This window comes from Cicer arietinum, chromosome 8 (assembly GCF_000331145.2).
Source record: "Cicer arietinum cultivar CDC Frontier isolate Library 1 chromosome 8, Cicar.CDCFrontier_v2.0, whole genome shotgun sequence".
NCBI classification, from domain to species: Eukaryota; Viridiplantae; Streptophyta; class Magnoliopsida; order Fabales; family Fabaceae; genus Cicer; species Cicer arietinum.
In genome coordinates this window covers 28224190-28250877 of record NC_021167.2, presented here as the reverse complement: position 1 = coordinate 28250877, position 26688 = coordinate 28224190, and the positions used below count along the sequence as shown (strand labels likewise).

General features: G+C 28.3%; 4 protein-coding genes across 15 annotated transcripts; 3 read left to right on the top strand and 1 right to left on the bottom strand.

Moving 5' to 3' along the window:
• Positions 1 to 3185: 3185 nt before the first annotated feature.
• NAC65 (NAC domain-containing protein) lies at positions 3186 to 9764 on the top strand. Of its 5 annotated transcripts, none has more exons than XR_001144646.3 (8): positions 3186 to 3393; positions 3893 to 4102; positions 4438 to 4615; positions 4996 to 5133; positions 5614 to 6023; positions 7175 to 7387; positions 7903 to 8053; positions 9003 to 9764. XR_001144646.3 is itself a non-coding variant. In XM_004513014.4 (8 exons), the coding sequence occupies exons 2-8, from the start codon at positions 3977 to 3979 to the stop codon at positions 9090 to 9092; spliced, it is 1257 nt and encodes a 418-aa protein (XP_004513071.1). In that variant the 5' UTR covers positions 3188 to 3393; positions 3893 to 3976; the 3' UTR covers positions 9093 to 9764. The 5 variants fall into 5 exon arrangements, 4 of the variants coding, with proteins under 4 accessions (XP_004513071.1, XP_027193144.1, XP_073220295.1 ...); XM_004513014.4 differs by having other exon boundaries at positions 3188 to 3393; positions 7952 to 8053; XM_027337343.2 differs by lacking the exon at positions 3186 to 3393 and adding an exon at positions 3414 to 3453 and having other exon boundaries at positions 7952 to 8053.
• A 5211-nt stretch (positions 9765 to 14975) lies between these two features.
• LOC101496286 (leucine-rich repeat extensin-like protein 2) lies at positions 14976 to 16790 on the top strand. Its single transcript, XM_073364181.1, has 2 exons — positions 14976 to 15349; positions 15452 to 16790. Exons 1-2 carry the CDS (start codon positions 15289 to 15291, stop codon positions 16696 to 16698), a joined length of 1308 nt encoding a protein of 435 aa, XP_073220282.1. The 5' UTR covers positions 14976 to 15288; the 3' UTR covers positions 16699 to 16790.
• Positions 16791 to 17152: 362 nt separating this feature from the next.
• On the bottom strand, positions 17153 to 19657 carry LOC101495951 (acid phosphatase 1). Its single transcript, XM_004513012.4, has 3 exons — positions 19163 to 19657; positions 17759 to 17968; positions 17153 to 17573 (listed from the first exon to the last, which is right to left on the bottom strand). Exons 1-3 carry the CDS (start codon positions 19525 to 19527, stop codon positions 17396 to 17398), a joined length of 753 nt encoding a protein of 250 aa, XP_004513069.1. The 5' UTR covers positions 19528 to 19657; the 3' UTR covers positions 17153 to 17395.
• Positions 19658 to 19806: 149 nt separating this feature from the next.
• Positions 19807 to 23548, top strand: LOC101495628 (pentatricopeptide repeat-containing protein At4g15720). 8 transcript variants are annotated; one of them, XM_012719340.3, is made up of 4 exons: positions 19807 to 22213; positions 22310 to 22385; positions 23024 to 23110; positions 23205 to 23548. In XM_012719340.3, the coding sequence occupies exon 1, from the start codon at positions 19898 to 19900 to the stop codon at positions 21713 to 21715; it is 1818 nt and encodes a 605-aa protein (XP_012574794.1). In that variant the 5' UTR covers positions 19807 to 19897; the 3' UTR covers positions 21716 to 22213; positions 22310 to 22385; positions 23024 to 23110; positions 23205 to 23548. The 8 variants fall into 8 exon arrangements, with proteins under 8 accessions (XP_012574794.1, XP_012574793.1, XP_027193143.1 ...); XM_012719339.3 differs by having other exon boundaries at positions 23173 to 23548; XM_027337342.2 differs by lacking the exon at positions 23024 to 23110 and having other exon boundaries at positions 23173 to 23548.
• Positions 23549 to 26688: the final 3140 nt, after the last annotated feature.

Sequence of the window (26688 nt, the reverse complement as noted above, 5' to 3'; positions counted from 1 at the left end):
TTTAGGAAACAATACCATTAGCTAGTACTTCCCACTCCCCAAATAATTTATCTAGAATAAATTATTCCAAAATAATCCACATTTTATAATTTTCAAAAAAATATTAATTATATATTTTAAATAATACTACATGCATAATTCATAATTTAATCTCTTTTACTTTACATTTATAATAATAGTAAATATATTTTATAAAATAAAATAATTTAATTAAAGTATTATTTTCTTTTATTTATATATGTTTTTATGTAACTTATACATTTATTTAATTTATATAAATATCAAATAAATAAGGTAAAAAGATTAATTCACAAATAAAAATAAAAACAGAGGAAACACAAGGAAAAGACAGAGGAACAAAGGCAATCATAGCCATCTATCTCTACTCCAAGCATAATTAGGGACCCTTCATAATTTTTTCTTTTGACTGCTCCAAAGAATTTTGCTATAAACGTGAAACCTAACCATCATCTGATTATTAGTATACTTTAACAATGTCATAAAATTTTCACATTGGACCCACATGATGGGGGTGTGTCCACTCTTCTTATATATGTATGTGAATTACATAATTTGCATTGGATTGATGAATACTTTATATTAACCTAGAATAGAAATAACACAAGGCCAAAGAACACAAAATAAAATTGAGGGAAAATATATAAAAGCACTATCCCAAAATTGTTTTGACACTACTTTATTTTTCATTTTTCTACACCTTTAAATCATTGACAAAAACAAGGGGGGAAATAATACACTATACCCAAATAATTATGCCAATACAAATTAATTTAATTACATATACTATGTAATCAATTTGGTGCTTCTAGTCCACATTATATATGTACATTTTTATTAGAAAAAGTAAATATTTTTTTTTATAAAAAAAATTAGAATAATAAAAAAATGTCTAACTAAAAAAAATCTTAAAATTCGATTAACACTTACAAATAACTTTACATTTATCTTCTTTTAATGAATCAACATATATCAAACCTACAACATGTCGGATTTAATATATTATTTTTTTATCATTAAAATTAGAAAAAATAAATATGATTTAGCATGAATTAATATTAATAAGTAATTAATTAGAAGAGGAGGTGGTGGTCCATCAAGTACAATGTTTTGTCTTGTATATGAAGCAAGTTGTGAATAGTTGGCACTCATTGATATCTTAGTGTGTGAAAAACATTGATAGCAAAAGCATCATGATCTCACTCAGCACTCCAATTCCAAACCCATGTGAGTTTGTATCATCCCTTTTTCCCCTATTTCTATCTCATTGTCTCTTTCACTCTCTAAAAATTATTAATTGAGAAATTCTAAGCTATATGTATAAAATTAATATGTATTGGTATATAATTGATTTTTATATTAATAGTTAAATGAATTCTTATTTAATAAATACTATTTAATATGATTTAAAAATTCTAATAACTAAATGTCACTTATTAAAAGTTTTAGAGAAATAATATTTAAAATTTTAATTTTTTTATTACTAATAATAGTGAATGTTGAATATCTTTTAAGAAAATATATAGAAAATTAGTATAATGCCTGTAAATAATAAAATGATTCTTTTCTCTATGAAATGACTTTTTTTAAAGTATAAAATTTACAAATAGTTTTTTTATTCACAAAACAATCATTAATTTATTAATTAAGGAAGAAATTGTATCAAAACTCCTTAATTTATTAATGTACATAGAAGCCCCTAATTGAAACTAACGTACATATTATAGAAATAGGAGTGTATAATACTGGTCTAAATTTGGATCTTACTACTTTTAGTTAATTTCAATAAAGTATTATATTTATTTTCATTTTTTATTAATACTTTTTTTTAATAAATATAGTAAGAGTCCACCCTTAAACTCTTTTTGTTAGGATCATGTTAGACAAACATTATAAAAATATGTGCTTAATTTTTTTTTTTGGTATAGAGAGGACAAGAGTCCAATAAAAAAGAAAGAAAAAAAACTTACCAAATTAGTCGGATATTTTTAGACATTTAAATTATAGAGATGTCCTCAAAAATAATTTTGAGAAGATTAATAGGGGATTTTTCACATAAAGTAATTGGAGTCTAAAGAAAAATTAAAGATAGCGAGTTAGTCAATATATTTGTTTTCCTTCTTTCAGGTACGAAGAACTTGGATCTTCAAAAACTTGCGAATACTTCGCACTAAGATGAGAACATTCCCGCTAAACTTGCAATTGTGGCACCATATCTATAAGGATTTTTGAGCCACTTTCGACTATGAACTGCAAAACTTGTTCTTTCCAAGCTAACTCCAAAACAAAGTACATGCCTCACATGTCAACTTAAAAAACATCATATGCTCCAATCTTTTTGTTGTAGCCCTTGATCCAATCACATGCTTAATTCTAATTTATTGATTATTTACACATATAATGTAAGAAACTAATTTTATCAAATTAAAATAAAGATATATGTCTTCTTCTAACTATTGAAGACAATCTTATTTGAGGACCACATAACAATAACAATAAAGATAGAACTTCGATAAGATTATTATTATTATTATTATTTAAAAATAATGAAATTAGACATCTTACTTGAACGAATATCTTTCTATACACATTATCTCTACTTTGTACACCTACCATACTTCTACTCGACCAATTTATACACATTCTCATTGGCTAAAAAACTAATTTATATAAACTAATTAAGCAAAATTAATGTTGATTAGATTACATATAAGATAAATTTATAAAGATTAATAACATTCTTATACAAATATAGTAGACAACTTCATATTGATTCAATGACTCTATGGTCGCTGCACTAATGTATCAATTCTGGTTTTAAATTACGAGTCTTCATCGCAATTGTAGTTACAATATTTCAGATTCTGATTAAAAATCCACCACATAATTGAGATCCTAATTTAAAACTATGGTATCAACTTTGTTGGGTCGGTGTTTTATTTATTACAATAACCAATGTTAATAATTAACATAGTTAATATTGTTAGTATATTTTGTTGAGAGTGAAAATCGAATCCGCGATCTCTTTATCACTTCACTCTATAATTCAACCACTAAATCAAGCGACGGACGTATCGTTTGTTGGGTTGGTGTTTCTTTAGAATGTGATATATATGTCCATTTTATTCCTTTTGCTTTTGTAGTCAAGGCTCAAAGAAAGGTGAAGGAAGATTTTAGTACTAGAAGAATAGAGAAGCTAATAACTACACTTTAAGCCTTTTATTTAGAAAAAACCAACCGAGTTTTCTTTCTTTCTATCTTGTTTCCTTGCTTCTCCTTTTATTCTCTCTCTCTCTCTCTCTCTCTCTCTCAAACACACACACAAGAAACCACCTACATATACATGCACTCCTTAAATTAACAAAAGACCTAAAGGTACTATGTGTTTGTTTCAAGCCATACTTTTTTCCTTTATTATTTTTCTCACTTGTTTCAGTTAAAGTTCTCTCTCTCTCTCTCTTATATTTTCTATGGTTAAAGCATGTTAATTTAAACCTCAATCTAATCTCACCATTTCTTCTTTTCTTCTTCCTCTTCTCATATATCCCAATATTTTCCATTTTTTTCTTCTAGTTTTTCCTTCATATTCTCTCATCTATGGTAATAATTCTGCATATTTCATTTTCTTATTAAAATTGATTTCTTCATTTGATGATACATAAATATATATATTTCAATCACTTATTTTTTTTTTGTTCATGTGGTTCTTCATATATATATATATAGTTCATTCATAAACTTGTGTGATAAATTATTAGATATAGCCAAATGATTTATATGTATATATATACACAAAAAATTTGTGTGTTGATGTTTTCATATATATATATTTTTATTATTCTCAATGAAGCTATTGGATTTTTGTTTATGATAGAGATAAAATCAGAAGGACATGGTGTTGAATAAAAGAAGAGTTTGAATTGATGAACAAAGATAGCATATTATATGAATAATTAAGATGAGTAACAACAATAACTTGAGTTGTGTAAGAAACTCTGATCTCATAGATGCAAAGCTAGAAGAACATCAATTGTGTGGATCCAATCACTGTCCTTCTTGCGGTCACAACTTCGAATCCAAACCGGTACGAAAAACAAAATTATATTTTACTTTTAAAAATAATAAAAATAATATATATTCTTTCACAATTTGAACAAGAATCATATATATATTTATTTATAATTTTATATAATATGCTTATGGTTATTTTGGTTTTGTACTTGTGCATGAATTAATTAATTCATTTGATAAAGTTTCAAATGAGAAGTATTTAATTTGTTAAAGGCTTTTTTCACTTCATTCTCTTTATTTTTATTTTTCTCTTTTTCCCATGTGTTATTATTCTTTATATTCTTATCTCTTGCTTTTCTTTATTAATTTTCCTTTTTTTTTATTTTTTTTTTATTTTTTTTATTTTAGGATTGGCTAGGTCTACCTGCAGGAGTGAAGTTTGATCCAACTGACCAAGAACTGATTGAACATCTTGAAGCTAAAGTGGAAGCAAAGAAAATGAAATCACACCCTTTGATAGATGAATTTATTCCAACAATTGAAGGAGAAGATGGAATTTGTTACACTCATCCTGAGAAACTTCCAGGTGTGAGATATAGTTGAAAAAAATATATTCAAATTACCTCTTTTTCTAACTCAATATTTCATACTTTTTTCTCTCTAATTTTCATTATTGATTCAATTTCTAACATTATATTTATATTTTTAAATTTCAGTTGCAGTTGTGATTAAAATTTAAATTTTTATATGTTACTACAAAATATAGAAAAATCGATCGGTATGTTGTATGCAGTTGCAAACTGCAATTTAAAACTATGATTATATTTATATTAATTTTTATTTAATTATCTATTAAGTTTTATCATGTGTATTGAGAAGAAACTTAATGAAAAGGGTTTAGTTTTTATCATGTAGGTTACCTAACTTTGATTTTATGTGTGTGCTTCATTTCATGTTATCTTAAAGGAGTAACAAAAGATGGTTTGAGTAGGCATTTTTTCCATAGACCATCAAAGGCTTATACAACTGGGACAAGAAAAAGAAGGAAAATTCAAAATGAATGTGACTTGCAACAAGGTGGAGAAACTAGATGGCACAAAACAGGTAATAAATAAGGTTATTAAAATAAGAATTAACTCGCGAAATTATGAGTTTAATATTATTTTTGAGTTAAAACGATTGTACATTTGAATTTTAGTAAATTTTAAAATGAAATCGACTCACTCAGTGTGTCGGTTTTGTAGCAAATTTTATAAATTTGGATAAACCTGTAAAAATTTGTTAACTTAATTTGATATATATTTTTTTAATGGAGTCTAATGGACTTGATCTAAAGGTGGACTTAACTATTTTTAATAAATTTTAATCAATTATGATACTTGTTTCTCATTTTTTTATAATTATAAAATTGATTATTTACTAAAAATTATAAATGTCCACTCTTGGAATATTTTTTTGAAGTTCATATTAGAAATATCATATACCCTATATTTTTCATCTTAATTTTCAAATTCCATTAATTTTTTTTAATATTATTTTAATTTAATTTGTTAATATAAACTCTCGATTTTGACAACCTTGCAGGCAAGACTAGGCCAGTAATGGTAAATGGAAAACAAAAGGGTTGCAAGAAAATTCTAGTACTTTATACCAACTTTGGAAAAAATAGAAAACCTGAAAAAACCAATTGGGTGATGCACCAATACCATCTTGGTCAACATGAAGAAGAGAAAGAAGGAGAACTTGTTGTGTCAAAAATATTTTATCAAACACAACCAAGACAATGTAATTGGTCAGATAGAAGTGCAACAACTATTGGTGAAGGAAATGGTGAACCTAATTATAGAGATGAGATGTCTAATGTTAATGTTAATGTTAATGTTAATGGTGTTACTCCAACAACAAGTTTCAATCATACCTTGGATAATGTTCAAGCTCAACAACTAAAATCAGATCATTTCAGCTTCATTCCTTTTAGAAAAAGCTTTTATGAGGTACTAAATATGCATCAATTAATCATTTAAAACATTCATACCATTTTTTTTGTCTTAATCTGATATTCAATTAAGAGGTCAGTAAAGTCTGGTCAATGATTATTTCTAGTTGATTTGAATTCATATATTCTCGATTAATTTAACCTTAGCTGAAATTCATTAACCATTTGATAATCAACCACCTGATTATTACGTCGTACCGTATATTATTATAATCCATATCATGGATATATGACATTATATGATTTTAATTAGGAACCTTTTATGAGACACAAATGAACTTGATGTTTCACTTAAATTCACTAGATTTAATTTCAACATTACTATTGCACAAAAAGGTGAAAAAAAAAATGAAAGAGCTAAGTAATTAATTAAGGTAGCTTTGGACACAACCATTGCTTGCATACACCGCATGAATTTTTATGGACCTAACTTTGATGGTAAATTAATCTGTCTCATCTAATCTAACCTCTACCTATTTTACCACCTACCACTCAAGTAACTAGGATTAATCAAATCAATTAAGTCAAGGAATATACATGTAATATTTGAAATGTCTAATATGGTTACGATATAAATAGATATTTGTTAATTTTAATATATTATTTCTTTCGTTTATTTTATAAAAAATAAAAGAGTCAATAAAAATTAATATATTTAATATAAATTTTTATTGACTCTTATAAAAAGAGATGCAAATATTTTATAGAGATACATTTTATATATATATATATATATATATATATATATATATATATATATATATATATATATATATATAATGACAACAAAAAAACTTGTTATAATTAAAATTATTTTTATAATTTGTTTTTTCAATTAGTTGTGATATATGTTTGTGAAAGAAACATTATTTATTATCTATACAAAGACAAATAAAAATAATAAATAGATTAGCTAGCTACATTAATTATCTATAAAATTGTGCAATGGTTAGTTAATATCTGGTTTTAAAAGAAGATAGCATAGAGTGTAAAATTCTTACTAATAACAATAACACTAATGATCATTCTACAACTATTTAAGTATCAAATTTAAATTCCGTTTTTTGATATTATGAATTGTACTATCAAGTCACACCGTTACAACAATTTATAGATAGATATATATGACTATGAGCCCTAAAATTATAGGTTGGAATAGGAGAAGCTTCAACGGCAAGTGAAGTGCAAGCAGCATCAAGGTCATATGAAGAAGAAGTACATGAAAGACACAAACAACAAAATCATCACATTGCAACCTCAGCATTCCATATCTCTCCACCTCCTCTTCACCAAACATCAATCATCCTTGATGAAAACTCCTACCAAGTCTCTAGAATTATGCTTCAAAATGAACATTTTCAGGTACTTATTTTCTTAAACTTTATTACATAATTAAAATTTCCTCCCTCTCTTTTTCATACACTCTATGGCTCTTACCATGATAGGAAAGAAACAAAATTATAATATTATCAATAGCAACGGTTATCTAATATGGTCCTCATCCAATAGTGGAACTTGTTAGTAAATTTTAGTAAAATATTATATTTGCTCTTCATTTTTATTATCATAAAATTTCTTTAAGTAACTAATAATAATAATAATAATAATAATAATAATAATAATAATAATAATAATAATAATAATAATAATAATAATAATAATAATAATAATAATAATAATAATAATAAAAAAGAGTAGTAGTAATAGGTTGAGTAGAGGGGAAAAATGGATGAGTCATCATGTGAATGCAAAATGGAGTGAGGCTGCATGGGATTGTGCATGAGTAAACTTTTGTAAGTGGTTGATGAAATAGAAGCATGAAACAATGTTTTAACTTTTTGACTGTTTTTCAACATTATGATGTTTGAATTTGATAGTAAAGTTGAGCATGGAAATGCATAATGTTTATACACATGGCATATGTAGCAACAACAACATAAGCTAGGAATAGGAGGAAGGTCTACTTCTTGTTTGGAGGAACTCATCATGGGTTGCACTTCAACAACTCATCATATCAAAGACAAAGAGGTAACAAATAACTTTTTGACTCGGAATTATATGAACTTTGTGTGTCATAAAAAAGACAAAACACCACATAATAAATAAATAATTAAATAGTAGGACCAAAATGGAAGTTAAAAGGAAAATAACTTCTCTTTATTTCATTTTTTAATTGTACAAGAGAAATTTATGCTATAATGTTTCAATTGCTAATATATAGTTTCAATTGTTTTATTCTATGCAAAATAATTATTTAATTATATCATATTAGTATTTAAGTTTATTTTCATTTTAGATAATTCTTTTAAGTCATATTGCATGTACACAAATACAACTTTGTACATATTTCATTACAAATTACAAATAAAAAATACATGGTTTCTTTTAAGTTTCCATACTATATTTTAATTATGACTTTTAAAAAAAAAAAAAAAAATGATTGTTGGATTCTGACTATAACAAGTACAGTGCGATTTTGTTTTTGTAGACTTCCACAATAAAATCCATTTTGTGATGGAAAAACAAAACCTATCATAAAAATGTCTTAAATTGAAAATTTGTTGCTCACATGGCTAACTATGCTTTGTCAAATAAAAAAATATAACAATTACTTGTATATTATTGAAATGGAATGTGCTAAAAACATAACTATGTACACCTAATGTAACTTAATAATATATTTGAGAAAAAAAAATAATAATAAAAAAATTAATACAATTAAATTACTTAAAAGTGCAGAATGTGTTTTTTTCTTTTATTCTTTAATATTATTTATTCATTAACAAGCTAATTAAATTGGAAATGTGATACTAACTTAATAATTTGTTTTTTCAATAATTAGTCGTGTTGGGAACAATTTTCATTTTTTACTTTGTAGATCATTGCAAAAGTATATGTATATATATATATATATATATAATTGATCCCTAGCTATAGTCATATAATATATTTTTATTTCTTTTTTTTTTCCTTACAGGAATCATCCATCACAAACTCACAAGAAGCTGAATGGTTGAAGTACTCATCTTATTGGCCAGACCCTGATAATCCAGATCACCATGGATAGAAACATATATATTAGAGATAAAAAATTAAAATATTAAAAAATAAAATTAAAAAACTTATAGACAACATCATTGTCATCATCATTAGTACTTGAAGCCTCCATCAATTTTCCTTTCAACAAATTATATATCATCCATGTTAACTTTGCTTATTTTCTTCCTATTTTTCTTTATTGTGCATGACCTTGATTTAGATATTATTGGAACTATAACAATGTGGACCGTATTTAAAACCTTTGTAACTATTGTATAGTGCAATAGTCTCTAAATATTAGATTTAGAGAGAAAATATTATCACTCTCTAAATCTAATATATAGTTCTTGCCACTACTACACAATATATCAATTATAAAAGTTCTAAGTTTGTGTGAACAAGACAAGTCTGAAAGAAATATATATATATAAAGAAAAAAGAAAGGAGAAAAAAGATTGCAAAATCAAATCAAAGATGAAAAAACAAAAGAAAAAGAAACACAAGAAAAGGCTGCTGTCACCTTGAAAGTTGAAACATGGAATGAGAGAACCAAAGACTCAATTCAAAAGTATCCATCCAGATGCATGAAAATAATCACTATATTATTTTGATTATCCAATATGTTATTATTTTTTTTTTTTTGAAATGTTTGTATAATTTACTTTTTTTTAATGAGATTACTTTTGATATATTGTCAGTATATTTATACCGTTTATCAATTACAAACTTCTATATTTATATAGTTTGTAAGATAGAAAAAATTAAAATCAAATATTATGTATCATATTTAACAATTATGATTAATTTATAATGTAAAATCTTTACATTTTCATTGTATATCAATAAAATCATTTTTTAATACCATTAATATATATATATATATATATATACCATTGAGTTTGTGCAAACCACAAATTAAATTACTACCTTGTTACTTGTGTTTGTCACTAATTTTTTACAATATATATAACTTTTTTTGTTACCCAACATTTTTAGATTCTTTAACACGGGTCAAGCTTTGGGCCTGCTTTCATTTTAAAGACTCTATCAATTCATGGTTTTAATGGTTAATTTTATATTGTGAACAAAAAAAAACTTTTAATTTCATGGCTTCATTTTCCTCCTACCATTTTTTATCATCAAAATATTATAATAAAATTGTAAAGAGTCAAAATTCATGTAATAAACACTGGTGTTTTCACCACTATGTAGTTTTCGTTATATAAAAAAAAAAAAAAAAAAGAAAAAAAGAATCACAAAGATTGAAAAATAAGGCCCAATATGTGCTAAATGGCAACAAAGTAGGGGCCCAAAATCTAAAGGGCTCTTCTGTCCACACCCCTTTAGATTTATTACAAATTTGCTTATATAAAAACAAAGATTTACTACAAATTTATTTGGCCAAAAATTGAGCAAATGACCAATTAATTACCAAATAATGTAGTTAATTAGTGCACCACTAAATTATCACTAATTGTATTTTTTTTTTTTTTACAAAAGTTCAAATTGTACATTATAATTAATAGTAAATAACACCAATGTTTAATTAAATAATTAGTTAATAAGCTTCAATTAAAGACAAATCCTTTAAGAGAATCTAAATTTAAATCTTAATTTATTAATATTATAATCAATCAGATTATAATTTAGTTTTTACAAGTTAATCCTTCGTAATGTACCTTAAAAAATATCCTTCAAAGTTGAGGCACAAATACCAAATACCAAATGTACTCATTCTCATCCTTTCTATTCTAAACTTTAGAAATATTTGCAAGAATATATAACAAAATACATTGTTATGCACCATTTGCGCTCGATAAGTCTTAATCCAACAATGAATACACATGCTGGAAGCCACAATATCTTGAATCTTGATTCATCAAATTAACAAGCCAACAACCTTTATAAGGATGAAATATAAATGGGGCCTAAATCAAACCCATAATGCAATAATGATACGTGACTACACCACACCTAACTAGCTAACCTTATTCATTATAATGGTGACCACACATGTACCATGCAAGTGTTAGAATGTTCATAGTATAAATCAAAGAATAACATTCTACCACACAAAATTCTGACTAGAAATACCAAAATTTTATTTTCTAAAAATATAAGAACAACGAAATTTCAGTTGAAATGTAAAATGAATATATTTTTTTCATCTATTTTGAAGTCTTCAAAAAATAATATGAGAGTTATGGAAATCAACAACTAATTTAAAATCGAACTCTAACTAAATTATATTCAATTAGAATTAATATTAAAAAATATAAAATTTGTCGAATTACAAAAAAAAAAGACTTTTATTTCGATCGAAAATGACATTACACATCGGCTCCAAATGCGATGTGTATATCAGTGATGTTGTATGTGGATAAATAACCATCAGATAACACAACCGATTTAAAAACAATTTTCACATTTTGTTATGAATTATAATTTATTTTCTTTTCACTAGTGAGTAAGATTATAGAGGCATGCCATCACATGTTTTTCCAATTTCTTTATTTTAATTAATAATGCATGTATTTTGTATTTAATTAGTATCTCATCACCATATATAAATATTTGTACATGATATAATAGTGAGATAATTGGAAGTTTACATAAAAAAAAATATGCTATGATGAGAGTACAAGTTATTTAACATTCATAAGTGTTTCTTGCACATAAACTCTACATATGAAAATTGAAATATTCTACAATTAATTATAAATCGTAAAGTAGGGACATGAAACCAATAATACAAGCCTATGATGGGTTGTATTATTCTAAATGAGTGTGTCACTTTTAATTTATATGCTTGGATAGACTATGAAGGATTTTAGTCTTTGAGAGGAAAAAGTAATAGAGAATAAAGTTTTTTTTTTCAAGTAAATATTATGTAATTGAATAACATTTAGAATAAGAGATAAATGACATATTATTGTAAAACTTAAAAATGTTCCATAATGTATTAATATTTTTATAAACTTGTCTTATATTTTAAAAATGAAAATTTGGCCCTTTTCTATACACAAATAGAAAATTGACCCAATACTTCTAAGATGATTCAAACATATTTAGAGAATCATAAGTGGGGGGTTTGTGTAAAAGAGGTAACACTGTGAGCATGTGAATTTGGAAAACGAAATGTGACTTAGGGGCAATCTTTATGAGACCACAACACATATAATTATAATTAATTAATAACTCTAGATAACATAAAAAATTAGTATGGACTTTATTATTCAAGACAAGAATACAAGATACCCCTAAGTAAGAATTATCCCGTGAGGCAAGAAGGTGAAAGCCTCTTTTAAAAATATCTCCAAATTGATATCTATTAAGATTGTTTTCACCTCAATTCCACAACAATATGTCTTTAAGGTATTATCTAATTTGGATTTATTATAAATATTTGTAATTTTATCTTGTATGAAAAGGAGGTTTCATAATTTAAAAAATATGAAAGTTATTTATAAATTACCATTAGTTTAGAATATCAAACGATGTACAAAAATTTGATGTAACTAGAAGAGTATTTATGTGTTAAATTTTTTTCATTTGATTTATATATATATATATATATTTTGAAACTATCAATGTACTAACTTGATTATGTTAGAGGTGATAATTAAACTCGAGACTATTTTATCACTCCATTAATCTACTCATTATTTTACCTGGTATGGAAGATAATTTTATATGTCAAATTTTCATTTATTATATAACTATGAGGGAAAAAAATTGTAAAAAAAAAAAAAGCAAAGTTGAAATGTTTTTGAAAAATTGATAGATAGCAAACAGTTGAAAATAAGAATAAATTTAAATTCCATAAAAAAAAGAATAAATTAAAGTAGTCTACAATTACTACAATGAAGTGTATAATTATTCATTAATAATGATGAGTTCAATAAGACTATTTTTTTTTTGACAAAATAAGATTAAAAATATTGATAAAAATAAGAATAGTTTGATTAGGGAACTAAAACAAGGGTGTTTAAAAAAAATAATTGATAGTCACGTTAAAAATAAAAATTTAAAAAAAAATGGAAAGATTTTTTAAATGATTGATTCTTATAAAGCCATGGAGCAGGCATGGATAATTAGTAACTAGTAGCTACCATCTGGCAACCATTATCAAAAATTAAATTCCATCTACCAATCCCACATAGAAAAAGTTACTTGTATTTTTCTCAATTCTAGTGTCTGGTACGAATTGAGACTCATAGAGTTAAATCTGTTAGTTTGCAAATAATAATAATAAAACTTGTTAGGATTTTGTTATTTTTCAAAACAAATGAAATTATTATATTTTGACAATTTGACTTAACAACAAATGATAAATGTCCTTTAGTGAAAAAAAAAACAAATGATAAATGTCTTAGTCAAAATTTATTTTTTATAAATGTTAGTACGTTGGAGATGGAAATTGAATCATAAAACTTCTTATTATTATACACAATTCTTTAATTGTGAATCTTAAAAAAAAAATGAAACTAAAAGAAAATACAACTATTTAACTCTATTATTATAGCTATAAAGTTAACTTTATATCTAAAAAAATGTTGATGTTTCTCATAAGATTATTGGTCTCTACTATATTTAGACTTTTTCGAAGCTCATGTTGAACACTACCACCTCTCAAATAATCATAATTTTCCCTATAAACTTAGGGGTGAAATTTTCACCACCTCCAACTCCAACATAGCTTAGCTTTGAATGTACACATATAAAAAAATACTATAAATTTTATGTCGACCAAAAAGTGTATAGTATAGTTCTAAATAAATTATATCATTCAAAAAAGTAAACTTATGAAATATGTGAGATTTTTTTAGAAAATGTGAAATGAAAAGTAGAGGAGAAAAATTAGTCATAGTAGCCCCCTATAACTATAGGCCACTCAAACCTTTATGTTTCTTCCGTTTGTAATTTGCCATGTGAAGAAACGCATCAATCACAATCTTAGAGGACAATGTATCCAAAAATTAAGTGAGTCATGATGTGTTATATATTAATTAAAAATGGTCAAGGATTTCCATCAAGCAAGATTCATAATGGATTAATAGAAACTGAATATATGATTGACCGGTACAACATATATTTAAATTACATTCGTGGTTCCTTAACTTAATTTCAAGTAACGTTTTAATCTCTTATTTTTTTTTCTTCCCAATTTAGTCCTTTATTCTTAATAAATCAAATAAAGTATGAAAATATGAGTTTATTTGAAGATTTGCGTTACGGATTTGATAAAATTTGTATTATATTGAAGAATATAATTAATTTTATGAGTTTTGATTGAATTTTTTTTTTGAATTTTTGTTTAAAAAAGGATAATGTTGTTGAAATTTTAAAACATAAAATATCAAATTGTTATTTAAAATTAAAATAAAGGACTAAGTCGGAAAAAAAGAAGATAAATGACTAAAACGTTACCTGAAATTAAGTTAAGGGACAACGATGTAATTTAACCTATACTTTATTATAGATAAGTGTTTAAATATTATTTGAAACTCTAACAATTTTTAATTGATATTTTTTCAAAATAAATGTACATTGTCTTCTCGTGTTTATAATTGAGATTGTGATTTAATTGATGTTGATTTGACGAATTTAATATAAAAAAATACATATTTGTTTTTCTTTGTTTTTATCAAATAAACATAGATCAAATCATTGTTTAATATAAAATGAAAAGACCTTGAATTTTTTATTCCTATAAAACAGCAGCTATAATTGTTAGAGTTTTGAACCGTTTTCAAATAATGATCCATCAAAAACCATTCTTCTAAAATTTGCATTAATAAAAATCCAATTAATAATACAATGCCTTTCATTATAAGAAAAAAAAGTTAGTTTAAATAGTACAACTATAATATAGATTGCATCAATCTAACATTAAAATCACACAACTTCCAAAAGATAGCTGTTATGTGTGACCACTTAATACTAATCAACACCAAAAAGTTGTATAGATCACTGATTAGTTCTGCTTTCCTTTCCTTCTCATCTCAGCAACCTATTCTGACACACACACACACAAAATTTTCATTCAACACAAGTCAACATCTATACACAACAAAAGGGTATACAAAAGAATAGCCCAAAAACTCATCACATAAACAAACTTTATAAACTAAAAAAGAAAAAATGGTAAAATGTTGGATAAATAAAACAGGACACACATTCAAAGCAAATCAACCTCACCAATCCACAACTCTCTCTCTTCAATGCAGCAATCTTATTTAGATTTTAGACACACAAAAAACCTTAGAATCACCCCCCCTATAGGTAAAGTAACCATCTTGAGCTAAACAATGGAAAATATCTTGATTCCAGCTTTTCTCTTTTTCATTCTTCATTTAAGTTTTACAAAAGCTGCTTTTGGTGTAGGTGTTAGTGGTGGTGTTGGTGTAGGTGTTGGTGTTGGTGTTGGAAATGATGGTAGTGGTAGAGTTGTTTGGATTGGAGGAGGATTTAACAACCCAAAATCCTATGGATCTCCAATATCAAAGATGGATTCAGCTTATACAGCTCTTCAAGCCTGGAAATCTGCAATCACTGATGACCCTTTAAAGATTTTAGCTTCTTGGGTTGGTTCAAATGTGTGTTCTTACAAAGGAGTTTTCTGTGCAAATCTTGAAGATGATGGAATGTCTTCATCTTCTTCTTCTGCTACTGCTGCTGCATCAGCTTCTAGTTCAGTAGTTGTTGCAGGCATAGATCTAAACCATGCAAATCTTCAAGGAACTCTTGTAAAAGAGCTATCTTTACTCACTGATATGTCACTACTTCACCTCAACAGTAACAGATTTTCTGGTACAGTACCTGATACATTCAAAGACCTTGTTTCTCTTGAAGAATTAGATATAAGCAATAATCAACTTTCAGGTTCTTTCCCTTTGGTTACTTTGTACATGCCAAGTTTAATATACTTGGACATTAGATTCAACTTTTTCTCAGGTTCATTACCTCGAGAGATATTCGACAAGAATCTTGATGCTATATTTCTCAACAACAATCGATTCGAAGGCGAAATACCTCAGAATTTAGGTAACTCACCTGCATCAGTGATAAACTTAGCTAATAACAGATTGAGTGGAAACATTCCAGCTAGTTTTGGTTTCATGGGGTCTAAGATAAAAGAAATTTTGTTTCTGAATAACCAGTTAACTGGTTGTATTCCAGAAGGAGTTGGATTGTTTACAGAGATGGAAGTTCTTGATGTTAGCTTCAATGCATTAATGGGTCATTTGCCAGATACATTATCTTGCTTACAAAACATTGAAGTTTTGAACTTGGCACATAATCAGCTTTCTGGAGAGTTATCAGATATAATATGTTCTCTGAGAAGCTTGGCAAATTTAACTGTTGCTTATAATTTCTTTTCTGGGTTTAGTCAACAATGTTCAAAACTTTTCTTTAGGAATGTTGGTTTTGATTTCTCACTTAATTGTATTCCTGGGAGGGACATGCAGAGACCTCAACCAGAATGTTCCATGATCCCAGGTAGTAGTTTAAGTTGTCTCAGAATTCCAACACCAAAACCTCTTGTTTGTGGTTCTTTGTCTGTAAGTAACTCAAAGCACACTGATCCCACTTCACAATCACAGTCACAGTCACATTCACAATCTCCTTGATAGTAACAATATAGTTAGCTACATTACAAGCTGTTCTTGGCTTTTCAATTAATTAGTGCTACCAATTTTAATTCAGACCCTTTTTAATTTAATTCTTCAAAGATTCAGTAAGCATATTTGTAATTATATTTGGCTTGAATTGGATAAGACATGTCTATATTTTGAAAGAAAAATATTTGCAATTTGTGAAACACATAATTTATGTTTCACGTGACATGTTTGATTTGGTTAGTTTAATGTGCACTAAGTTCCTATCACGGGTTCTTCAAATTTTACCTTCAACGGCTTTAAAAACTTCACCTGCCATAATTCTACACTATATGGCACGAAAATATTTCAAAATAATAATGGTTAACCAGGAAATAATGCAGTGAAAATTTTGCATAGAATTTCATATTAGAAGAAGGGATTGAACTCCGTTAAAGTGATCAACTCGCATGAAAAGATATGTAAGTGCATGTAACAACAACTCTTAATTTATTAATTCATCGAACAACCTAACAATGCAAATTTATTTGGTGAGAGCTAAAAACATGTGAAAGCTCAAAATAAGTCATTTCTGTAACAATTAACAAGGAGCTTATCAGAACTAGTACCTGTTGTAACAACCATAATTTTACAATGAAAAATCATCAACAGATATTACACCAAGCAATTGTGAAAAAATGAATAGTTTGAAGAAAGCCATATTTTTTTATTAAGCAATAAAATACATTGGGTTTGGGAGTTTAAAAGACCGCGAGGCCACTGCGAAACCCCACAAATCACTCCATTGATCTCCAGAGCTTCCATGGATCCTGTAGCCTTCACTCACCAACTCTTCTCTCTTCTCAGACTTGAATCTAATTGCTGGTTTCCCTTGATCATAAGGACCTCTGTTTCATTAACAAATAAATACAATTTAATGTTGGTTTACTCAGCCGGTGAACTCAAGCAGGAAGTCCAGAATTCGAACCCTCGAAACAAATATATTTATTAACTTACACTAACATTAGTCGATATAATCTTTTTTAACAAAAAACAACAAACATAGTTTCAAATAATCAACAATTTTATGTACCTTAAGATGAGCCTATCCCAGTTTCTGTACCCTGAAAATAAAAGGTTAGTCTCTGTGGCATTCCTTTGATACTCACTTCTCCCAGTTAAGAGAAATATCCTGAAGCCCAATTCCAGAAGCTTTTTGTACAAACTCAAACTAGAAGGCAATGCTGGGGCATCAGCCAACTTCACCCAATCATTGAAAGATGTCTCATTGAAGAATTCTGATCTGTGGTCCAACCAAACACCAAAGTGTGAAACAAGATACACCCATGATGAACTTAAGAACAACAAAATTTATATAAAAATCGCAATGGGAGTTTATCTTATGACACAAGTACATACATGAAGTGTTTGGATTGGCAAAAGTAGCTTATAATATGTACATATATAAGTTGTTTCAAGCTTACTTTCTTAAGCTCTTTCAAATAGCTTTATACAAAGTTTACTTTAATTGTCTCTTCATTTGTAACTCAAAACAACTTATACTTCAAAGTATACTTTTAGAAGGGCATAAAACACTTTTTTTTAAACAATCATAAACACTTATTTAATAAGTGTTTAATTAGGTTACCTTAGTTTTAAAATGACTATCTTATAAAGGTAAATTCTAATATAGTCAATGGTCCACCATAGACCAGTTTTAAAAAATGTTTAAAATTCCAACAATTGTAGATGTTTTCTCTAAAAAGTAGTGACTTAATATGTATCTCATTTTGAACTGACATAAATCAAGTCATCATCTTATTCACAAAGACAAAAGAGTTATAAGCTATTACTTCTGAACATTATCATCAACCATTGTTAGAATTTCTAATGATTTTTAAGAATTGGTCCATAGTGACCCACTTATAAATGTGGTTCACCAACGAGCTCATTTTTTTTTTTTGCATATATCTAAACATAAATAACTTTTTGACTTCATATTTAACATCTAACGCGTTAAAACCGACGCTAAAATTTGTAGCCTTTAATTTTTCACGGAAAAAAGCCTTTCAATCCCTCGGTGGCAATGACCCGCCGCTTTACCAAACAATCACTTTACTTTCAATTCGTTTTTAAGTGAAATCAATTTTACAATATCAATTCATTAATAATCAATTTTTCTCGCAACAAAACTGAACATATGTTTAATTAAGATTAAAAATGAGATGAATTTAAAATGATTTATGTAAGAATATTCAAATAAAAATGAGTTAAACAATATCATTTAGATTCAAAAATCACAAATTATAGTTTTAAAATTAATTCTACAAAGCATTACCAAAATATGGATAAATCAATTTTATAAATTTAAAATTTGATTATGACTCCTCCAAATTTACGCGTATTGTATGATTACGGAAATGATAGTGACCTCTGAGAAGGAACACATATAATATAAACGAACCAATAAAAATCCAACGGCTGTAAAATCACTTACCCGAATCCAACGGTTTTGTAGTAAGGAACATTGGAAAGAAGCGTCTCATCGATATCAAACACCCACGCGTCTCTTCCGTCACCTCCAAACGCCACGCGCTTCGCAAATTCATACGAATATTCCCCAACCACATCGCAATCCCTCTTGTACTGTTCTCCAATCATATATTCCGCTACCGAATCCACACAACTCGCCGGAATCTGCTTCCATGCTCCGACGTTGTTCGTCTCCACCGCTAGCCTCCAGCTATCACAATACTCGCCGGATATTTTTTTTTCCGACGGGAGTCTGATGATCGATTCCGAAGATATGTAACCGATCAATGAGAGAAATAGAATGATTGTGAGCCGGGCGACGGAATCCATCGCCGGCAAACGGTGAAGATTTTCAGGGAAACTGAACTTTTTTTTTTTTTTTGGTTTCTCAGATTATGAAAAAATCTGAGAAATGAATTCGTGTGGTTACATTGTTACTGCATTTTCCTTTATTCAACGACCACAACACAATTTGATGTGGGGTTATTATTTTTTTTATTATTTTTAAATAAAATATATATGTGGAAAAAAATTAGAGGATCGTTCAATTTACAATATTAAATTATATTATATAAATAAAATGTTATGAGTTTTTATTACGATCTTATCAAATAACTTTATATATAATGCAAAACCATCACTTTCCTTGTTAATAATCCTGAATTGGTCTAAGTTTACGCTCGAATGAAGTGGAAATTACATGAAGCCCAATTTGGTAAAATCACTTTCCTCTTCTTTTTCTTTATCCCTTTCACGCCATCACCAAAACTCACCCTTCTCTTTCCACACTAATATCAATATCCATTCCAACGTTCGAAACCTCCAAACTTGTAACGATTTAACCCATTCCCACGTTGTCAAATCTGGTTTTTCGAATGACACTTTTACCAACAACAATCTTATTAAATCCTATATTAAAATCGTTAAAATCGACCATGCACATAAACTGTTTGACGAAATGCCTCAACGAAATGTTGTGTCTTGGACTTTGCTTATGGCTGGTTATGTTGGCCTGGGTCAACCCGATATGGCACTATGTCTGTTTCATCAAATGAAAACAACGTTTGTTATGCCGAATGAATTCACTTTTTCTACTCTCATCAATGCGTGTTCTATCCTTGCAAAACTTGAGATTGGTAGAAGAATTCATGCTCTTGTTGAGGTTTTTGGTTACCGTTCTGATCTTGTTGTGTCTTCTTCACTTATTGATATGTATGGGAAATGTAACTGTGTCGATGAAGCCCGGTTGATTTTTGACATCATGTGTGTAAGAAATGTGGTTTCTTGGACTTCGATGATCACTGCGTATTCTCAGAATGGACAAGGTCACCTTGCGTTACAATTGTTAAGGGAATTCAATCATTTTAGGCTGGAAAAACCGAATCATTTCATGTTATGTAGTGCAGTTAGCGCTTGTGCGAGCTTGGGGAGGTTAGGTTCGGGGAAGATCACTCATGGGGTGGTTGTTCGTCTTGGACATGATGCAAATGATGTGATTGCTAGTGCACTTGTTGACATGTATGCTAAATGTGGTTGTGTTAGTTATTCTGACAAAGTCTTTAGGAGAATCTCCAATCCTTCAGTTGTTCCCTATACTTCAATGATTGTAGGTGCTGCAAAGTATGGACTAGGGACATTGTCTTTAAGACTATTTCAAGAAATGATTGATAGAAGTATAAAACCAAATGGCATCACCTTCGTTGGGGTCTTACATGCTTGCAGCCATTCGGGGCTTATAGATAAAGGGCTTGAGCTTTTTAATTGCATGAATGGAAAACATGGGGTGATACCAGATGCAAGGCATTATACGTGCATCGTAGATATGCTTGGTCGAGTTGGGCGTATTGATGAAGCACATCAGTTAGCAAAATCAGTTCAAGTTGGAAGTGAGGATGAAGCTTTGTTGTGGGGGACACTCCTTTCAGCTAGTAGGCTTCATGGTAGGGTAGACATTGCCCTTGAAGCCAGCAATCGGGTAATAGAATCAAACCAACAAGTAGCAGCTGCATATGTTATATTGTCGAACACATATGCATCAGCAGGAGATTGGGAGAATGTTCACAACTTAAGATCCGAAATGAAGCGTACCGGAGTTTTCAAGGAACCTGGAAGTAGTTGGATTGAGATAAAGGAATCAACTTATCTGTTCCATGCTAGAGATACCTCTAATTATAGTCAAAGAAAGGAGATACTGAGCCTGCTAAGGGAATTGGAAGGGAGAATGAAAGAGAGGGGGCATGTCGGAGTGACAACCGGGTTGGTGTTTGTTGATGTCGAAGAGGAAGCCAAAGAAGAAATTGTAAGTTTACACAGTGAGAAACTTGCCTTGGCGTTTGGATTATTAAACACGTCTAAAGGAATCACGATCAGAATAATGAAGAACTTGAGAATGTGCATGGATTGTCATGAGGCCTTTAAGGTTATTAGTGATATTGTAGAGAGAGAATTTATTGTGAGAGATTTGAACAGGTTTCATCATTTCAAAAATGGATCATGCACATGCGGAGATTTTTGGTAATGAATAATGATGTATTTCAGAAGCAAATTTCATTCAATAGTAATTTAACCAAGAAATCAATCTATTTGATAAAGAAATGTATATGAAGTTGGAGCAGTAGTTGGTGATTATAGAAGAAAATCAAAATGAAGCCTTTTTCATAGGACTGTAATCTAATCAGACAATAGATAGAAGGAAAAGTTTGTTTATTTTCCCTTAAACTCTTACCAACTGATATTTCTTTTCATTTACCATCTTCATAACCTGAGTAACTTCACACTCTAATAGTATTTACAGTGATCAAGTTGCCTAACTTGAGATATTTATCCGACATAATAGATACCCATAATTTGTTGCTCCCACTCTAAGGATATCCCAAACTAGTTTAACAACAAAATGTGGTTGGAGTCTAGTGGTTAATGAGTTTCAATAAATGTCGAATTGATGGGAAAATGAATCACTATGAGAATGATTTTGAAGCCACCATGCTCCAAGACACTTCTGCTTATTATGCTCAAGGTCTGGTTTGTCATTTGTGCTTACTGTAATTTGGTTTCTTCATTTGCATTATTTTCTGTCTCTGTTCTCTATCTGATCTTGTATCTTCTACTACAGGCTGAGGAGTGCTTAAAACGGGAGAAAGATAGTTGCTCGTTGCTTGCAATCTAGTAGTGAGCCAAAGTTATTGGAGGTTTGTTCTTGACTTTCTTATACTAGATTATGAAGCACGGACACCGAATATGACACTGACAGTCTGACACAGATAATAATTTGACAAAATATTAAATGTAATCAAAAGTGTCGGTGTCCAACACGACATGTGTCGGGCACCGGGACATGCCTTCAATTAGAGATGTTGGTGCTACAGTAGTTGGTCTTCTGCCGTGTTGACTAGATTGCTAGGCAACTTACAGAAAATCTGTTACATATTATAATGACTTCTTTTGTATCATTTATAGTTTCTAAACTTTTTCCTTGTTTTCTTTTGTTCTCCTGGAAAATTTGAAATTTCTCATTTAGAAAGTTCAACATGAATTGTTGGCTGTGTATGCAAGTCAACTCCTCGAGAAAGAGCACTCTGGGTGTCATTCTCTACTTAGAGATGATAAAGTATGCATGAAATTCTTCTCCTTAGAGATGATAAGTTGTGAATGATGTCATACTTGGAGCAACTTGTGTTAGCTACTGACTTTTCTATTTTATTATCCTTTTAAATGAAAATGTCTACAGGCAGATAAAAAGGATGTTGTTGGTGATTTTGCAAATTCCAAATTTTATTGCTTTAACTACAACTTTTTCATTTATGGAAACTGAAATTGGTCTCTTCAGGTTTTTGTTTGGAATGTGATTGAGCTGCATGACAAGTACTTGGCATATGTGAACTCATGCTTCCAGAATCACACTCTTTTCCACAAGGTTTTGATTTAAGAATGGTTTTATTTTACATGTATGTAAATCTGAAATATTTGATCTTATAGGCTCTTAAAGAGGCTTTTGAAGTCTTTTGCAGCAAAGGTGTGGTTGGAAACTCTAGTGCTCTTTTGAACAATCTTCTATAACTTTGGAAGGAATTGTGCTTGCCTATTGGATACTTAGGACTTGGAAAGAAAATAAAAGAATTTGATGAATTAGCATCACTATTAGCATAAATCACATTAATATTTCATTGTTTATCATATGCACGTGATTCTCTATTCCCACATTCATTTTGACGATGAAGAAGCATAAATCAGAGAGTGAATATGTAAATTAGTCATTGAAATTATAACAATCGGTCAAATTAGTTCCTAAATATTGTAATTGACAAATACATTCTTAAAATTATAAAATATCAACTAAAATAGTCTCTATGTATACTTTTGTCGTTATATATTTTGATGTGACAATGTAATTAATAGGATTTAGTGTCAAAATTTAATTTGACACCAAGGTGTCATTTGATTGTATCTCAATATAATTTTGCATAATACTACTCTTTAGATTGAGTAAAAAAAAAATCAACATTAAAGTTAATTATTAACCACTCACATAGTTAGCATCCAAAGTTTAGAATTGTGAACCTTATAAAACCTGGTCCACAATCTGATCAGTATTTTACAAACCTTACAAAAAGTGGTACATAACCATATTAGTATCATAAAATTTTAGGAAATTTAATGATAAGCTAGGTAGGTATTGCATCATATACTAGATAACCTAATTAAAACAAAACATCAACAATAATACTAATACCAATATTATGATTTATGCTAATAGTAAGGTAGTTGTGGAGGATAGCAATGTTGTTGAGGGGTAGACATAGGATCATAATTATTGTATTGAATGTTTTTTTCTTTTCCACCGATGGCCTAAGGCTACTAAACGTCATTTTTTTTTGGGTATAAAAACGACATGTTTTTTAATAAACGACATTTTGATTTGTAAATTTGTATAACAAAATAATATTTTGATTACTTTTCAAAACTAATTTGAGAAGCAAATTAAGTGTGCGAATCCTTACCTACTGAGGCGAAGATTGTCTCAAATAAAATTCCATAAAATGAATTAGCTATATCAACAATTATTTTTATTGGATACTCTCACGTTCACGTAAAGGAAAAATATTATTGGTGGTTTCTTCTTTTATTATAATGTTTTAAAAAATTCTTGAATATATGTTTGAATTGATTAATATGAATTTTGCATATCCGAATTGATTAATCTAATTGAAGACTTTTGAGAATATTAAAATGTGAGAGAAGAAGTTATCAAACATTATTTGTAACAAAAAATATCTTATACATATTTACTGAGATTTCATTATTTTAATGGGCGTCAGGTGAGCCATATGACTAAGTCATGGATAAATTTTTTTATCACTCCTATGTTCACAAAAATCTCCAAAATACACTTTTGATTGACCAATCTAAAGGGTATTGGAGTGGAGAAAGAAACTACTAGATTAAGAGATAATAGATTTTAGGTTTTTATCTCTGTGTTCACCTAAAAAAAAGTGATTATTCATCCAATCCTAAATATTTACTCACAAATACAAAAAATACTATCGAAATCACACTTCTAATAGTGTTAGAATCCAATTTTAAACTACCAAATGGTAGCTTTGGAGAAAATCTTGTGTTTTTGGCGGCGAAGAGCATTTGGCAAAAAAAAAGGAGAATAAATTGACAAATACAAATACTTAGATTTTGTTTGATTCACATTTCAAAAACTCTATTTTAGTATTTTAAAAACTAAAAAGTTTGTTTAGATTACTTGTTTTTAAAAATTGTTTTGTAAAACTATTTTTAATATTATATTTTTTAAAACTAAAAAAACAAAACAGATAAATGGTGTTTTACTTTTCATTTTTCAGTTTTTTTTAACTCTCTAGTCAAAAACTGTTTTAAAAATTGGAGTTGCCAAACATATTTTTTTAAAATTTTTATTTTTAAAAACAATTTTCTAAAATTTATTTATAAAATAATTTTTAAAAACTAAAAAGTAAAACACAACCAATCAAACCTTTATACTTTTATATACACGAGAAAAAAATATTTAATTAGTAATGTTTTGGAAGTTGCATTCTCAACACTTTGAAAGTTGAGAATTTAATTTCTTTAATATAGAATTTATATTTTTAATTCTTTAACGAAATATTTTATTCTTGACTATGGTTCCAAACTTGATGTGTATTTTACAATTATGAAATCGATATCAATTAAAAAATCTAGATCATCTAAAGTGAATGAAATATAAAGCGAAAAAATTAAAGATTATTAATCTAATAAACTCATGATTGATTATGATGTATTACTTCTTCGTCATTGTTCAACTAACATCAGAGAAAAAAATTATTTGTTTTAACTATATGACGCAATCACAGTCTACAATCTTTCTATTATAATATCAACGACCAAGATTACTTTAGTATGTGTGAAATTTAAGCCGTTCAATTTAAAATCAACAGTTGGATTCAATACTATGTGTAATTGGGCGATTTACTACATCGGCGAATCCAAGTATCGAACAATATGTCTACTTAATCTAGAGTGTATAAATTTGCATTAATGAAGAAAAAGGGGGGAAAATATATAAACAGACAATTGCATATGGTTTGTTAGTAAAAATATTCAACTCAGTACCCAAAAAATAATGTCACAACTTACAATCACTCTCCAAATTTCAGCTATAAAGAAAATCCAATTAAATTGAAAGTACAATAATAATCAAAACTAACAACTCTAGCTCAAACCAAATATTCCCGGTGTATCAAATAATTTCCAATGTTGTCAATTAGCATCTAAAATAATACGATAATATAGCAGAATATAAACAAAGCATTAGTATCTTGAAATGCATTGGTTAATATAAAAATGTTGCTTGATATCAGCTATAGCAATCCTATATTACTGTAACTTAGCATAATTTAAAAAATCTATTACTTTCCGCTATCAGTAATTGACAATACTGATAATTTCATTCTCTTCAAGTATATGATTATAGGTAAATCATAATTTTAGTCCCTAAAAGTGCAGAGCATTGTCATTTTAGTCCTTGACTCAACCAAAAATCCAAATTAATCATCAAATCATAGTAAGTTGACAATAAGTCGTATCTTTCATGGACTTTTATGATAGTAAATTGTATCTTTCAAAAACTATTTTGATGATTCAATAACTAATTTAAATTTTTAACTGAATCAGTGATAAAAGTGTCAATGGTCTACACTTTCAGAAACTAAAATGACATTTTATCCATATTATTTTGAAAAACAAACATGTTCTTGATCATGACAAAGTTCTTTCCTAAGTTTATGAGAGAAAAGTTGACAAGCATCCATACTAAGATCAATAGCAGCTGATAATGCAATGAACAAAGCAGCATCAGCCATACATGTAACATGCTGTGCTCCAACTTGCACAAAAGGTTTACTAATTTTTCCTTCACCTTCAACACTTGAACTCATCACAAACCCTTTACTTGGTAACCTTGAACACAACAATCCATAACACTCT

Excerpts from the sequence above, each read along its gene's own strand:
- NAC65 (XM_004513014.4), top strand. The coding sequence starts at position 3,977 with ATGAGTAACAACAATAACTTGAGTTGTGTAAGAAACTCTGATCTCATA. Across the intron at positions 6,024-7,174 it reads TTAGAAAAAGCTTTTATGAG|GTTGGAATAGGAGAAGCTTC; the intron begins GTACTAAATATG and ends CTAAAATTATAG. Across the intron at positions 8,054-9,002 it reads ATCATATCAAAGACAAAGAG|GAATCATCCATCACAAACTC; the intron begins GTAACAAATAAC and ends TTTTCCTTACAG.
- LOC101496286 (XM_073364181.1), top strand. The coding sequence starts at position 15,289 with ATGCAGCAATCTTATTTAGATTTTAGACACACAAAAAACCTTAGAATC. Across the intron at positions 15,350-15,451 it reads TAGAATCACCCCCCCTATAG|GTGTTAGTGGTGGTGTTGGT; the intron begins GTAAAGTAACCA and ends CTTTTGGTGTAG.
- LOC101495951 (XM_004513012.4), bottom strand. The coding sequence starts at position 19,527 with ATGGATTCCGTCGCCCGGCTCACAATCATTCTATTTCTCTCATTGATC. Across the intron at positions 17,969-19,162 it reads TACAAAACCGTTGGATTCGG|ATCAGAATTCTTCAATGAGA; the intron begins GTAAGTGATTTT and ends GTTGGACCACAG. Across the intron at positions 17,574-17,758 it reads TGGGATAGGCTCATCTTAAG|AGGTCCTTATGATCAAGGGA; the intron begins GTACATAAAATT and ends TTAATGAAACAG.
- LOC101495628 (XM_027337342.2), top strand. The coding sequence starts at position 19,898 with ATGAAGCCCAATTTGGTAAAATCACTTTCCTCTTCTTTTTCTTTATCC.